The 16,362-nt window shown below is 44.5% G+C and overlaps 1 protein-coding gene across 2 annotated transcripts in view; it reads right to left on the bottom strand.

Annotated features, from left to right (window-relative positions):
* The window catches only part of LOC147883093 (K+-H+ exchange-like protein), a 69,173-nt gene extending 53,175 nt beyond the window's left edge, over window positions 1-15,998 (bottom strand). Inside the window, exons 1-7 of one of the 2 annotated variants that reach the window (XM_087399657.1) lie at window positions 15,476-15,998; window positions 15,320-15,384; window positions 15,142-15,240; window positions 14,921-14,968; window positions 13,996-14,052; window positions 12,431-12,500; window positions 1,278-1,349 (exon numbers count right to left, since the gene is read on the bottom strand). In XM_087399657.1, the coding sequence (XP_087255783.1) occupies window positions 1,278-1,349; window positions 12,431-12,500; window positions 13,996-14,052; window positions 14,921-14,968; window positions 15,142-15,240; window positions 15,320-15,384; window positions 15,476-15,664 (600 nt within the window). In that variant the 5' untranslated portion in view covers window positions 15,665-15,998. The remainder of the gene's footprint in view (window positions 1-1,277; window positions 1,350-12,430; window positions 12,501-13,995; window positions 14,053-14,920; window positions 14,969-15,141; window positions 15,241-15,319; window positions 15,385-15,475) is intronic. The other variant, XM_087399658.1, reaches the window with a different exon arrangement.
* Window positions 15,999-16,362: the final 364 nt, after the last annotated feature.

The raw sequence follows: 16,362 nt of genomic DNA, 5'->3' as shown, positions 1-16,362 counted from the left end.
GAGCCTCGGGAAGCGGAGCGTAACCAAAAAACGGGAAACATGGCGTGTCGTGTCCATGTCCTCCATTGTAAAGCCATGGTACCAAGGGAAGAGGTACACCAGATGTGGGCCAAGGAGGATGGGGCTCTGCTCCGCCAGTGTCGAGGCCGTGTCAAGGGAGCTCAGCTAGATGAGGAAGACGCCTCTTCCATAGATGGTGACCTCCTAAATGTGGTCACCCTCTAGTGCCAAGCTCGCCTGGATCCACTCTCGCACCTTTCTCCTTGTGGGTGTGAGGCCCACAATTCTGCCCACGATCACCTTGTCTTGGAGAGACTGAACTGCTTGCTGTACCTATTGCTTGTCGGCTGGAGAAAGAAGGACCTTAACGGCTATGGGATTCGAGGGTGCTGCCATAGAGCCCCTCTGGCCAAACCAAGGGTCACCACCAACACAAAAGCTCCCACTGCAAAGAGAGAGAATATAAAAAACTGGGTAGAAAAACGAAGAGGAGGGCAGGATGAGACAGAGAGGAGGCGAGCGGAAGAAGACAGTTGAGGGAAGGAGGGAGAAGGCGGGGAAGGAGGCGAAAAGGGGCGAGGGGGCGGTGGGGGATGGTAGGGAGGAGGGGGCGAAGAGGCGAGCGGAGGAGGTGGAGAAGGCAGGGAAGGCGAAGGGGGAGGCAGGGGGCAGCGGAAGGAGGCGGAGGGGCAGCGGAAGGAGGCGGCGGAAGGCAAAGGAGATGAGGCAGGTAGGGGGGCGGAAGAGATGGTGGGGGGGAGGAGCTGGCGGCGGGAGTGGATGAGACTACAGGGGAGGCCGAAGAGAAGACGGGGGGGGCAGAAGAGATGGCGGGGGAGAGGAGGTGGCGGGGGGGAGGAGATGACAGGGGAGAGGCAGAGGATGAGGGCGGATGAGGCTGCAAGAAGGAGGAGATGGCGGGGGGCAGCGGGATCCGCCAAACGGCAGCGGGGGCCATATCACACACTTGTTTTAGCAAGCGGACATCTTAAGAAAGATAAACACTTACCTTTAACATCGACATGCTCGGAAAATCCAAAGGATATTTACAAAACTAAGAATGATGTTCCAATCTGTCACACTTTCAAACTATATACCTTTGTAAGACTAGAATAAGTCCAATCTGTCACACTTTCAAACTGGCTAAACAAAGGTCCTCCCCTAAAAGACAGTTTGTCTTAAAAGGGACGAATAATAATGAACAGCTTGAGCTATTGACACAAAATTGTCCTTCCCCCATCCAAACCAATTGTGTTGTCAACAGACGTGCTACCAACCTGGAGAGCTCGCCAATGAGAATGTGCACGAAACAAATTCCAGAATAGTGGTATATTTGGAACAGGAACAACCTAACAAAACAGGAGAACAAAAACCATTTATTCAAGAAGGGAGCACCATTGTCTAGATATGTCATTGACTAGCTGTGCTTATCTGTTTATATGTGTCATCAACTAGGTGTGCTTAGTCTTTTCTGGATCTTTCATGGCATCATGCTTCATGTATAACATGCGCTTTCATTGTGGACACCGCATACAGATGTGTTACAAGGTCGCCAATCAGCATTCATACTAACAGCACACCAAGACTAAAATACGTATTTCATATACATCCCAAATCAAGGATGCAACTGCACTAGCTACTTGGTAGCCACTGGGAGCTCCTCCTGTAGGATACACGTCTATTTGGACCAGATGTCCACAGACTTTGGAAATTCTTATTTTTTTGAAAGTAAAAAATTTACAGTTTCAATTGATATAGCAGCTGAACAACAAAGGAAAATTTCTTTGAGCTCACTGTACAACTTGTTAAAAATTATAGTTTTACATTTTGAAAATGTTTTTTAATTGATTAGCAGCTGAATCTTTTTTGTTATTTCAAATCACAGCTTTGAGAGCAGATGAAAGTTTAGTTATAACAAAGACAGTTGAAATGCCTGCTGCTAGTGACATGCTATAGCTCAGCTTTGTTGCAGCCTAGCTGAGGAAGAAGTTTCACCAGAAAGAGACTTTCTCCTTGGCCCTTGAAGATGGACGTGGGTTCGATGAAGGAGACACTTGGTCGGCCAAGCCTTTGGTCAAACAGTGTTGATTCTACCCACAAAGCTTCAATCAGAAATTTTGGCATGTGTAGTATGGATGGCATGCTATACATACCTGCTTACTTCAGCAGCACTGAAACTTTGGTGCAGGTCTAGCGTCAACATGTCTGAGTTTCTATCCTCCTACAAAAGTCAGGGGCTCCTAACTCAGCCAAGATGAAGTCAACAGCAAAAAACTAGATCCCATCAAACATCCCATCAAATGAGTTGATGTAATACTCTTAAAAAAGGGTTTGTTCCCTCCCAGGGATGTCTTCCTTTGAACAGACCCTAGGTTTGATAGGAGTAGAATCAGAGCTCTAATGCAAGATGATACATTGACGAGTTTTGGTTTTGTTTGAAGCATGTTGAATCAGAGATGCAGAAGGGAACAACAGGCAGCACAGCTGGGCTGGTTTGTACACAGAATCTTGATGATCATCGATAATGCCTCAGCACCCCTGAGAAATCAATCTTCGAACCTGCGCTAGATCTACAGCATTCACGACTGTCCAATGCATCCTACTGATCTTGGGGCTTGGTCTCAACACCATCAGTAATCTCCAAAAACTCACTGTAAACCTTCACTTGAAGTACACCTCATTGAATTGGAGTCACTTTCCTCAAACAAAAGCCTCCAGCTTCAACTGTAGGAAGCAGATCTATGGGGTAGACTACTTGGACTATTATAGCATAGCTGGCTCTAATACCATGTTGGAGACGCCAATCATGTATCACTAGCTCAAAACACTCATATTGAAAACACTATAATGCTGTCCCACTAGCTCTGATATCATGTGGGGAACCTCAATATGCGTCTCTAGTTCAAACTCAGAGACCGTGTAAGAAGAACGACGACCTTGCATCAATCACCAACCTTGAATACAAGTCATCTAATGTAGAAGTTGAATCGCTAGGATATTGTACACCACATTGGTCAGGGCATAAACAGGGTCAATTGACCTTGTTCTGGACAGATTCATAGACCGGCCAGTCCCACGGAGCTCAAAGCCAAAAGAGGCATTCAGACCTCTCCAGAATTCAATCTGCAGGCAGTAAAGGCCTTCCAGGGCATACAAACAGTGCAAATCTACACTGAAGTAGAAGAGCACATATTAGGTGAGCAGAATCATCCTTGTCGCTATTAAAGCCTACCTGAAGGTACGTGGCACATGGGAGGAGCCTACATCAATAGGTACATCATATGGAGCCAGTTTTCGTGCCTTCCCTCAGCAACAGTATGCTGTAGGCATTGGTACATGTATTGGCAGGTTCCGTACCTGGTTTCTACATCAACTTGCTGTAGGCAATCTTTTGATGGTTCTAGTGATGCCCTATAGGCCATGGTATGTGCCCTGTAGGCATAAGTGTAGGCACTTATAGTGTTAGTGCCTTCTAGGCCACATAGGACACTTAGTCCTATGTGACACCTAGGACACTTAGTCCTAGGTCTAGGTACAAGTACTTTGTACTTGTGTGTTTTCAAATAATCTAAGATTGACGTGACTTCTCTATTGACTCGTCTTGTACCTGCACTCTCTCTCTTCGTTTCGTACCTACAGTGGTATCAGAGCAGGTATTGCTCTAGCCTTCCAGCTCTCCTCAGCCCCGAGTCCTCCATTGCTCATTGGGAGTTTTCTGCCCTGCTGGTCGACATATTCCCAGCTTGTTCGAGGCCCTTCAGCGCTATCTGCTCCGTACTCTGCGTAGTTGCCGTATTGCACGTCCGTGCACATCCGTACCTGCGCGTCACTGTGCTGTACTGCAAGTCCGTGCACTTCTCCGTACTTGTGCCGTACCTGCGCCGTCGCTGTCCATACTACACGTAGCCGTACCTGCGCGTTGCATCGCTGTACTAAAAACGTGCATCGCCGTACTCTGCACCTGTACGTGTACCGTACACTGTGCCGTACCTACAGTACTATCTGCATCGTACTATGCGCCGTACCTTACGTACGTATATCGTATACTGCACCGTACTTCGTCCGTACATTGCGCTATTCCGTACATCGCACCGTACAGGGTTAGATCAGTCGTACAGCCACCATACTTCATACCATCAATCTGAAATTTGGGGCTTTTGCTGATCTGTAGGACATTGAAAAATTCGGGGTTTTTCAGTTCTTTACACCTCCTTTGATTGCAATTTCTTGCAAGAATATTGGAGTTTTGGGACTTGTTCTGCAATTTCTTGTTTAGATTGTGGTACATTGGGTCAGATTGCAGGACATTAAGTTACATTTGCAGGACATTGGGTCAGATTATCATACATTGGGTCACATTTGCAAAAGTTCAGCAAAATTTGGGGCTTTTCTACATTTGCCCTCTTTTTGGTCTATTTGCCCTCAATAAATTTGGGGCTTTTGCCAAATTTGCTGTTTTTGCAATGAACATTGCCTGTCACAGTCACATTTGGGTCAGATCTGCATTTGCCCTTTGATTTGGGTCAGAGATTTGCAGATATTTGCTGTCATTTTTGGGACAGCCAGCTTTTTGCAGTGATAGCCTTGAGGCTTTTGGGTTTTCAGGTCTTTTACAGGTTATCACAGTTGCTATGGCTGGGAACAATCAAGATTTATTTGGAGTTCTTCGTGAAGATGATAAGTTGGATGGCACCAACTATCCGATGTGGTCTTATCTCATGAAACATATTCTTGTTGCAAAGCATTTGTGGAATATTGTTTCTTGGGCTGATTTGAGGCCAGCCAATGCTACAGTGGTTGTTTCTACTGCTGGTCCTTCTGCAGGTGGTACTCCTCTTGATGCCTCTTCCTCTAGCACTCCTGCTGCTGCTCTTCCAACTCAAGAACAGTCTAGATGGGATGCAAGAGATGCAAATGCACATTCATGCATTGCTTTATCATGCAAGAGAATCATTATTCCACACATCTGTTCTTGCAGGACAACAAAGGATGCTTGGGATAAATTGGCTTCTCTATATCAGATTCGCAATGAAGCTCGTGTTGCATATTTGAGAAGGCAATTACAGGAAGTGAATATGAATGAAGGTGAGTCAATGGATGCATATTTGACAAAGGTCAAGGACCTCATGGAACAGCTTGCCAACATTGATGAGGTGGTGCCAAATTCACAGCTTGTCAGTACTACATTGAATGGACTGCCAGATACATATCAAGGGTTTGCTACAACCCTTCAATTAGTGGCCATGGGTAATCCAGACCACTATTCTTTTGATCAGCTAGTTACTTTGCTTTTGCAGGAAGAGCAAAGTAGAGCTAACAGACAAGCCATTATTCCTGATCATGCATTTGCTTCACAGCAGACAGGAAGAGGCAAGGCTTCCAAGCCTATGGGCAAGCCAAAATCTGCGCACAGCAGCTGCAATTCCTCTACGCATAGCAGCTGCAATTCCTCTCATGCATCTAAAAATACAACAGATAACGGAAAGAAGAAAAGATGCAACTATTGTCGCAAGCCAGGACATGACATTTCAGAATGCAGGAAGCGCATTGCTTCAGAGAAAAAGAAAGCAGGATTGACAGTTAATGCCTCACATGCCATTGAATCCCATGAGCCAGCAGATGGTTCACATGCACATGCTCTTTAGGATGATTGGGCATGGGCTTTCCATTGCTTATTTGATCACTCCAAAGCTGATGCACTCTTTACTGCTAATGATGCTCAGTCCTGGTACTTTGATAGTGGAGCTTCCAAGCATGTCACATCTTGCAGACAGTTGTTTCATTCTCTAGCTGATGCACCTCGAGGGGGGACTGTTACATGTGCCAATAATGCTTCATATGCTGTAAAAGGAGTTGGAGATGTGCAGCTCACATCCATTTCCAGCCATCCTGTCACTCTGACAAATGGTATTTTTGTGCCTGGAATTGAAGTCAACTTGATTTCAATTTCAGCAATTGCTACTTCAGGTTTCAGAGTAATTTTTGATGGCTACAGATGCCTAGTATAAGATCTTTGTGATGACAATGCCATAGTTCTCACTGGCACTTTGCAAAAAGGGCTTTATCACCTTAATCATCATTCAGCTGCACTTTCTATTGAAGCATTGGCTATTTCAGATTCACAGCTTTCTGAAACTCATCTTTGGCATGAGAGAATGGGCCATCTCAATTATAAAGCTCTTGCAAAGCTACAGCCTACATTCACAGCAGATGGCAAATGATGTACCTCAGACTCACACAGTTTCTAAACATGTGTGTGAGGGTTGTCTTTTGGGTAAGATGCATCGATTTCCTTTTCAAAAGAATTGTCCAAAACTCTCACAAAGGAAATTGCAGCTCGTACACAGTGATGTCTGTGGCCCAATGAGGACAAATGCCATTGGAGGATACAAGTATTTCATGACTCTCATTGATGATTTCACAAGGTATTGCTGGGTATATCCTTTAAAGGCCAAATCTGAAGTTTTCTTATGCTTTCAGAGATGGCTGAATATGGTTGAGAATGAATCAGGATGCAAGCTTGTCACCCTCAACACAGATAGGGGGGGTGAGTATATGTCAAAGGAGTTTGATGCATTTCTATCCTCACGGGGCATTATTCACTCATGCACTACTCCTTACACTCCTCAGCAGAATCCTATTTCTGAAAGGGAAAACAGGTCCACAATGGAGATGGCCAGATGCATGCTTAAGGCCAAGTCTTTGCCCAATAAATTTTGGCTTGATGCAGTAATGTGTGCCAACTATGTGCTGAATAGATCACCTACACGGGCATTAAAGACTATTACACCTTATGAAGCATGGAAAGGCAGGAAGCCTTCACTTTCACACATGAAAGTTTTTGAATCTCTTGCATATGTTCATGTTCCATCTCAGCTGAGACATAAGCTTGATGACAAGGCAATCAAATGCATATTCATTGGTTACAGCCAGGGAAGCAGAGGGTATCGGTTATATCAACCAAATACTGGGAAGATCATTGTCAGTAGAGATGTGATCTTTGCTGAACATTCAGCTTCTCCTCTTGTGGACTGCAAAGCAAAGCCAGATATTGACATGTTTGATGCCTTTGATTCTTAGTTACCTCTGCCATCAACAGAAGAGGATTTTGAGCAGCAACATGAGCCTCCTGCAAGCCCTCCACTAAGCAATAATTAGCCACACCCTCATGCTGATTTGCAGGTTACTCTTCCGGCACAGAATGATCCCATTACTCATGATGCAGTCATTGAAGAAAGAGCTGTCAATAGACAGCAAAGGCAAGTTCCCAAATGGCTTCTGGATACATTGAGGGACAGCAAACAAGATCAGCCTTTTGCTGCCCGGACAAGATCAGGGAATAGACAGCATGGTCACTTTCTTGAGTTTGCACTCCTTGATACAGCTTGCAATGAAGAGCCTTTGTGCCATAAAGATGCTTTTGACAGCAAAGAGTGGATGGATGCAATGAAAGATGAGTTACAATCTAATGCCAAAAATGACACATGGGAATTAGTAGATCTCCCACCTGGCAAGCATGCCATTGAAACGTGGTGGGTCTACAAATTAAAAAGGAAATCTGATGGCAGCATAGATCGATACAAAGCCCGTCTTGTTGCAAAAGGGTATGCCCAACAACAAGGCATTGACTTTGAGGAGACATTTGCTCCCACATCCAGGATTACTACCATTCGCTGTGTCATTGCCATTGCAGCCCATCATCATTGGCAAGTGCACCAACTTGACATCAAGACCGCTTTTCTTCATGGGAATCTGCAGGAAGAAGTTTATGCCACACAACCTCCTGGCTTTGAGGTTGTTAATTCTGAAAATAAGGTATGCCGGCTTAGAAAAGCCCTTTATGGTTTGAAGCAGGCACCCAGGGCATGGTATGCCAAAATTCATGCACACTTACTATCCCTCGGTTTTCAGAATAGTCCCACAGAACCCACTCTTTATTTCCGTGGGAGTGGATCTGATTTTTTAGTGCTGATTTTATATGTGGATGATATGCTTATCACAGGCCCAGATACTCAGCAAATTGCAGCCTTCAAGGCTGATTTGCAGCAGATTTTTGACATGTCAGACATGGGATGGCTCCATTATTATTTGGGCATTCAGTTTGCTCATGTTGAGGGGGGTATCATGATGTCTCAGTCCAAGTATATTGGACAGCTCCTTAATCATTTTCAGTTTGAGGATTGCAAGCCAATCTCTACTCCAATGGACCCTGGCTTCAAATTCTCAGCTCATGATGGGAGCCCACCATGTGATATCACTCTTTATCAGCAGGCTGTTGGATGCCTTATTTATTTATGTCATACCAGACCTGACTTGCAGTATGCAGTATCTCAGCTCAGCAGATTCATGCACATGCCCAGTTCACAGCATTGGCAGGCAATGAAGAGATCTTCAGATATCTCAGAGGCACTCAGGATTTAGCCCTCTTCTATGGTGATCAGGGTTCACTTACCATGCATGCTTACACGGATAGTGACTGGGCAGGATGTTCCGACACCAGAGTGTCACATACTGGCAATTGTTTTTTGCTTGGCAATTCATGTATTTCTTGGCTCAACAAGAAGCAACCGGCAGTTGCCACGTCTAGCTGTGAAGCTGAGTACAGGGCAGCTTTCACCGCTACAGTAGAGTGTGTTTGGCTTCGACAATTACTTACAGATCTTGGTATTTGCCAGACATCCTCCACTATTGTCTACACTGACAGCCAGAGTGCTTTGGCTATTGCCCGTGTTTCATGCGCGTACCAAGCATATTGAAGTTCACTATCATTATGTTCGGGAGCGGTTGTCAGCAGGAGACATAGAGTTGTCCTATCTTCCCACAGAGGACAACATCGCAGATATGTTTACAAAGGCACTTCCTCGTCCCAAGTTCGAAGTCTTCCGATAGGCTTTACACTTGGTTCCCTTTGTTACATGATCTGACATTCCTTGTACATTCATAGGTGGCTATATCCTTTTGGATGAACATGTGCCACCATGACCAGAAACTACCAGGTATTCTGAGACGTTTCCAGAGTACTTCAGCCCATCCCATGGAGGGGGGTTTGTAGGCCATCTTCTGATGGTTCTAGTGATGCCCTATAGGCCATGGTATGTGCCCTGTAGGCATAAGTGTAGGCACTTATAGTGTTAGTGCCTTCTAGGCCACATAGGACACTTAGTCCTATGTGACACCTAGGACACTTAGTCCTAGGTCTAGGTACAAGTACTTTGTACTTTTGTGTTTTCAAATAATCTAAGATTGACGTGACTTCTCTATCGACTCGTCTTGTACTTGCACTCTCTCTCTTCGTTTCGTACCTACACTTGCTAAGATGCATTCCCAAAGTCATCCTCTAAAACATAGTGCAGTTTCAATCTCATGATAGTCACTCATAAGATTGAAAGCCATAAACTCCATCATGCATAGCAAGGACTAGCTACTATGACATCCCCACTGATGTCATCAGCGCCGAACAAAGTGGTGTTGTCTAAGGTCTTATGCGTACATCTACGTGTTCTCTCTCTAGATCTGGAGGGTTTTCTTAATGTTGTTGTTTAAGGTCTTATGCAAAGTTTTGTCATCTAGGGGAAGTCTTCAGCTGTGGGGAGTTGGCTGTAGCAAGCAAGCTCTCTTGTTTTGACATGGTATCAAAACCTTGATGGTAGTGGATGCATGATCTTATATTCTTTCAAAACCTGGATGGTAGTGGACAGCAAACTGGCTGCCACGTGGCAGCAATTGTATGTCCTTGGATTAGATTTAGGGAAGCTGCCAGCCCCATGGGCCCTTGGGTCCTTCTTGTCAGCATTATTGACTGACTGTATGGGCTGGCCGTGGGACTGGAAATAGCCTAGCAAAAGAGCAGTAAGAATGGAGGGGGCTGGGCCATTTATAGGCCTGGCCCTAGGTCGGCCACTAGCAGACTGATTGGCCAGCAGAGCAGGTCAGTGGCGTCACAGACTGTTGGCCTGCCATGGCAGGTCGGCAGTGCACCAGGATTGGTCGGGGCATAAACAGTGTCAATCAGCCCTGTTCTGGACAGATTCACAGATTTGGCCAGTCGGCCAGTCCCACGGGGCTCCAAGCCTATAAAGGTCATCTGGGACTCTCCAGCAGTTCAGTATGCAGGCAATAAAAGGTCTTCCAGGGCATACAAACAGTGCAGATCTACACCCAGTAATAAGAGCATGCACAGGAGGTGAGCAGAGGAACTCATCCTTGTAGCTTCTGATGCATACCTGAAGGCACGTGGCAGACAAGAGGAGTCTACATTAGTAGGTACAGCATATGGAGCCAGATTTGGACTCTTACCCCAGCGACGGTACACCATAAGCGTTGGTACATGTATTGGCAGGTTTTGTATTTGCTTTCTGCATCAATACATATTCTTTTTGGCTGTACATCTGAGTGTTCTCTCTCTAGATCTGAAGTGTTTTCTTTACACATGCACGCAGATGGGTGAATTGTTGTCTTAGAGAAGACTTCCAACCAACTACCGAGAATTCTTTCCACCAGATGAGTCGTATCCTCCTTAGTCAATCTAGCCCTAATCTCCATCAATCTTCCATTTGAAATCTTTTCTTAACCTCCAAACAACACCTTTCCTAGGAGATGAAAATATGATCTTGTTCCTGCCATATCTCAATGCCACAAAAATAATGAGCAAGTCCTAGATCAGTCAGATCGAACTCATTCTTAAGAATAACTTTTACCTCTTTTATCTTCTGAGTGAGATCACTAGTCACAATCAAATCATCTACACAGAGAACCAGTATGACAGACTGTTTGAGGCCCGATTTGAGAAGCACAAGGGGCGTTGGTGGCCCTGGCCCTTGATAATGGGCAGAAATGGTGCCAGTATGGAGGGCCTTCATAGGCCTCCAAGGCATGGCCTGGTCGGCCACAACCTAGGCAGGTCGACCAACGCAGGTAGACCAGCCCTAACTGGGTCAACCTTCAGCAGGACCAGTCGGCCGGAACGCCAGGCCAGAGCACTAGCCCTTATATAAAGCCCCGATTTAGGGGAAGAAAAAGTTCAGCCCATTTTAGAGAGCAAAGGAGGCCCCTTAGAAATGCACATCAAGGCACTAGACAGGGCAGGAGGCAGCACAAGTGCAGCAGCAGCAAAGGCACCAGCAGATCCAGCAGCCCTTAGCCATTGTCCAATGGGAGCTCAAAACCAGACTACAACATGGACTATAATACATCTTTGAAGAACTGACCCAGTTATGCTCCAGTACCAAATATGGATTCCATACGGTTCTTGATATCACTAGCGATACTCAGCAGATGGGATGTACAATACATGGGTCACATGCGCCCGTGCCAGGCATAGGTGGCAGTGACAACTAGCTAGCTGTACAGCCATCAAATCGCAGCAAAGTTGCAGGCCCTTTTGGGGCAGTTTGGCAGCCAATTGGCAGGCCCATTGGGTCGTCCAGGAGCAGCCTTCAACAGGGACCAAGTCGGGTCCATTGACCCGACCCAAGCAAGTCGGTCAACTGACCAGCCAGTCAGCCCTATATATACCAGCCCTTTATAAGAGGCCGTTTGCCCCTCATTTAAGCATTCAGCTCCCAGCCAGCAGTTTCAGAGCAGCATAGCCCCCTCCTCAGTCGCAGTTGGGGGAAGTATTCAGCTCAGTTTTGTATGCCGATTTCTCAACCACGTACAACAGTAGTCAGGGCATTTACGCCATCAGTATGAATAAAGCAGTGTCTATAGTTAGGAAGATCTCTGGTGTCTCTCATCCCTGATTTCTCTTTCTACATTTCATCTATGTTTCCACACATCTATGCAGGATTGACCCAAACATTATGGAGAATGCATCCGCTACAACACAGACCAGCGCAACAAGGGCCCATGTCAATAGAGGATAACCAGGAGAGAGAGGTGTTTCAAAGCACATGATCAATTATACTACCCTTTCTTTCTATTAAATGCCTCACCATGTCATATGGCACACACATACCCTTTTTTAGCACTGCCTTCCAGGCAGCACTATAGTAACACTTTTCTTTAAAAAGTGTCCCACACCATTTTTCGCCACGTGGCCCCTTCTATTTTGGTTCTTTCTCTCTTACTCACACACTCACTCACATACACTTTCTTTTCTTAAGAACTCTCTCTCTCTCTCTCTCTCTCTCTCTCTCTCTCTCTCACGGAGTTTGCAAATCATTCGAACTTTCCTATACACGGGCTTCCATCACAGGTGTTGCAAATTAATCATTCATTATCTTGACAATTGTTTTCCTTTGACAAAACCAATTGAAGGCAGTGCTCACTAGTACTTGTACTCACTTGTTTATTTTAGACTTTCTTAACTTTGAATCTTGATTCGAGAGAGCTGCTAGAGTCGATGACAAATTACGTATATCCTTTAATATACATGAACAATGACAGGAGCATATGGCACAATTCAAAACAACTCAATCTAAAGACATACCCCAAAAAGAGTCGTTAAGGGAAGCAACGCAAAAGATCCAAACATGTATCTTCCATGTAATTTCGTTCCACTACAAAAGGAAATGAAATATAAAGTTACAAGGGGATTTGACAACCACGTTTTTTATCTTACAACAGCTTTGACAAATCAAGATAGCTGCTCATATTTCCTAAGCTTTTGTTAGAAATATCCATGACGAATAAATCCAAGAGATGGCCAAGCCTACCCTTTCAAAAGGTAATCTCAAGTTAGCCAACGATTCAACAAGAGAGATAAGAAAGGACTGAACACAAAATATTCTTCGGAACCAAATTCCTAACTTATAATGCCACATTTATACTAAGGGCAAAGTCAAAGGGAAGGGTAAGCCCAGCAAGGACAAGCCCAAGAATAAAGCTGAATGGATTGTTCTAATTAGGAGCAGTCTTTACATAATGGAAGTAAGAAGAAGAAATGTTTTTACTATGATAACCTTGAACGCTTTGCACAAGATTGCAAGAAAAAAAAGGCAGACTCTAAAAAATAAGGAGGACAAAGCCCTAGTTCCCTATTGGAGCTATACGCTTCAAAGAGTAATGGCTTCCATCAAGAGCACTTGCTTCAACCATCGAGTGTGCAATCCCATGATGAGGATGGGACTGATGTGTTAAAGAGCAAGAGTTAATTCCTCAAACATGTTGGATGAGGTAAGCTATAAGTAGCAAAGAAAGGATAGAAGCAGGTCCGGCCATATCTGAAATCTCACATTACATGTATGTAAATAATGTCAATGTCAGCTTGGGAACCACATACACTTAACTCACACATGTATTCAATCCTAACTCCAAAATTAGAGAAGAGCTCAATACGTTAGGTCAGCTACACCAAAGAGGAAATGGGACACTCGTGTCAAATTTCTCTACCAGAGGCACAGCCACCTATGCCATGCCCCTAGCGTGAAAAATAACCTTAGCATCATGGAGATGGCAAAAGACATGCTAAAGGCAAATATCTTACTAAAGATTTCGAGGTTGAGATAATTCACATAGCCATGTATGAGATGTACGAAAACTTGCTTGTAATGCTGAGACTAGAGACATTCACACTGAAACATTGAAGTGTGCAATAACATAATATGTCTAGTTCTTATTGTGTAAATCTATAAGATTTACCAATACACCATGTACTACATGACTCATTTAAGCCGCTTCTGCCATAAAGAGGCTGTTTTGTGCATCAAAAATATTTCTCCAAATAAAAAGAGGTCATAAAAGAAATCCCCATTATGACTAAATACCAAAAATCAAGCAAACCCCCTTGTAACCCTACAGGCAGCTAGTGGACGCCTTGAAATACCTCATATCCGTACACATTTCTTATGCGGTAAGTTTTGCCAGTCCATATGGCATACCCTAGGTAAACGATCAGCAGGCTGCCCAAAGAAGTCTCAGGTACATCAAAGCTACAATGTATTCTATGGCAATCCAAAACCTTACAGCAGTAAGAGCTTTGTAATAGTACCTGGAAAGACAGTCAGGACAGAAAGTCTACTGCAAGCTATCGTAAGTAAGCAAGAAGCAAAATACCATTCAATCCCTCGTAATTGGATAACCAAACTCGCATCATAGCTTTTGTCGAGAATCCTGTGAATCATTCCAAGAGCAAACACATTGATATCACCATACGACATCATCACGAGGTGCAATAGGTTTCTACACCCTTAATCCAATGGATATCTTCACTAAGGCATTACTAAAGGATAAGTTTTTCTTAAGTAAACATCACCAATTTCTCTTGGTTGCGATAACCACTCTTGCATAGTCTGGCCATGTACCACTTTATTGTGAGATGGTGGATTGTGTTTCTACGCATGATAGGTCAACATATATTTTCACCAAGGCATTACCAAAGAAGTTTTCCTTGTGCATATATTTCATTAGAACCCAAGATAACTTGATTATTAAGAGGAGGATTGATAATGCATATGATGCAACCCCTATGAAATAGTGAGATTCACCATTTCCCATTATCGGAGACTACTAGGATAACGCCCACAAGGGTTTGGATTATAGCTAGGGTTACGACTTGTGTAACCAATCTTTAGGGTCTTCGTATATGTGTAGAGTTCAAATCTAGATCCGACTCCAGTTATACTAAGGTATCTCCCGATAGGTTAGTGCATTCTAAAACTTGATCTTTAGCCTTGGGTCTAGGATATTCTACGAAAACCACAGTTTTTTGTATTTCATGGTATACGCAACCCATTTCCCCTTTCATAAGTTTTCTCAAGCTTCCTCAAATGTTGTGTCTCACAAACTCCACCGTTGCAACCTAAATAAGATCTCGGCATCTAAGACCCAGAAGTTATAAATTCCTTATTCCTACTCCGTCATGACCATAGGGCTTTGAAAGTATACGAAAAGAAATTAACACGGCATAAGGAAGATCTGTCTTAGTGCATTGTTTTTCTGGCGTTCTCAGAACTTGCTAGCAACAATATTTCAGACTTACCTCATTGCGATGTGTCTTACTCTTCTTCGCACCAACCTTGGATTCAAACTGCACAAATTATTGAAGCTGCGAATCAGGCAATGTGGACAACCATGGTGCTTGTTTCTAAATAGTCAACTGTAAAAGTTGATTGCTCTCTGCGTTTAAAGCGACATTTCCCTTGTTGCAAGTGTATCGGCTTCTATCGACTCCAGGTATGCATCCGGTAGAAGCATACCTACCTCGAAGGAAAGATTATCTCCAAGCTTGCAGCATCCTTCGAAACTGATTTCAAAAAAACCTCGGACGGATTTATCCGTGCGAGTAGTCCCTCTCCTATCCTGTGAATAAATTAACGTTAGCCGAGGAATGAAAGATGGTTGAAGCAAAAATAAAGGTTCAAGGATGAATGAGAAGCACCGGTGCACACGATTGCGTAAGCTGCCCTGAGGTGCTTTTCCGAGCGTGACCCAGTTCTGATGCATCTGTGCGTAATTGATGGAACAAATAAGCACAATGACACATATGTAAAGGGGAAACTTCGGTTTGTCCTAGTTCGCGAAACTGACAAAATACCTTCTCAGATACGTAGTGGGTGAGTAGCTCTGCACGCTCATGGAACCTGTTGGCGGCGGTAATGTTGCGCCACAAGTTTCGTAACGTATCAGCGGCTCGTTGACGCCCAGCAGCATCCGTAGAGGAAGCAATGGCACCAAAGGCCCATTTGCGACCTTGAACAGGGAAGACGATAATGCGATTTGCCATGAAGCGTGCGGAAAAATCTAGGGATCAAAATGGTGGAGGGAAGAACACAAATGACTGGAAAAAGTCCTCAAACTGATTCCGGAAGCAGTGTTAGATGGCAGAAAGACGATGATCAAACGAAAGCTTTAAGGCCTTCCAAGCAAAGGAGCAATGAAGAGGATCCAACAAAAGCTTGAGCGCCATAGCTGCCGCTGCTGCGAGACGATCCACAGTGAAAACAGTTCGTATCCACGTCACTTGTCATGAGCCCTTGCCACGTTAGCCGTCCACGTATTCAAGTGTTCCACGTCGTCAAAGGGTTCCCTTCTTTTTTGCCTCTTAGGGAAGGATTGGATTTTTGGGAAGTTGGGTGGGGAAAGTGTGAATAATCGGTCAAGTTGACCACGCTAGTGGCGGACTAGGGTCATTTTTTAGGTTTAGGGTATGGTAGGCATGGTTGACCCAATTCGCAGGGACTCTGGTTAGTGGTTAGGTTTAGGGGATGGTTAGGGATAGTAGGTAGTTTAGGGTTAGTAGTTGTTAGTCGTCTTCTTTTGTGGCTTGTTGTAGCTAGGAGCTCTTCGTTTCTTCTTCACCATGCCCACTCCATTCTGCTGCATGCTTCTCGACCGTTCTATGCTTCTCCTTCGTTTGCTATTCTGGTTTTGCTTCCTACTCCCAACAAATTTGAACATGTCGGTTTGTAAGGGCAAAGCTAA

The sequence above is a fragment of the Dipteris shenzhenensis genome, chromosome 28 (genome assembly GCF_047967505.1).
Source record: "Dipteris shenzhenensis isolate YYH24624 ecotype China chromosome 28, Dip_SZ_1.0, whole genome shotgun sequence".
NCBI lineage: Eukaryota > Viridiplantae > Streptophyta > Polypodiopsida > Gleicheniales > Dipteridaceae > Dipteris > Dipteris shenzhenensis.
The sequence above is the reverse complement of the archived record's forward strand: the minus strand, read 5'-3'. Positions and strand labels throughout refer to the sequence as shown.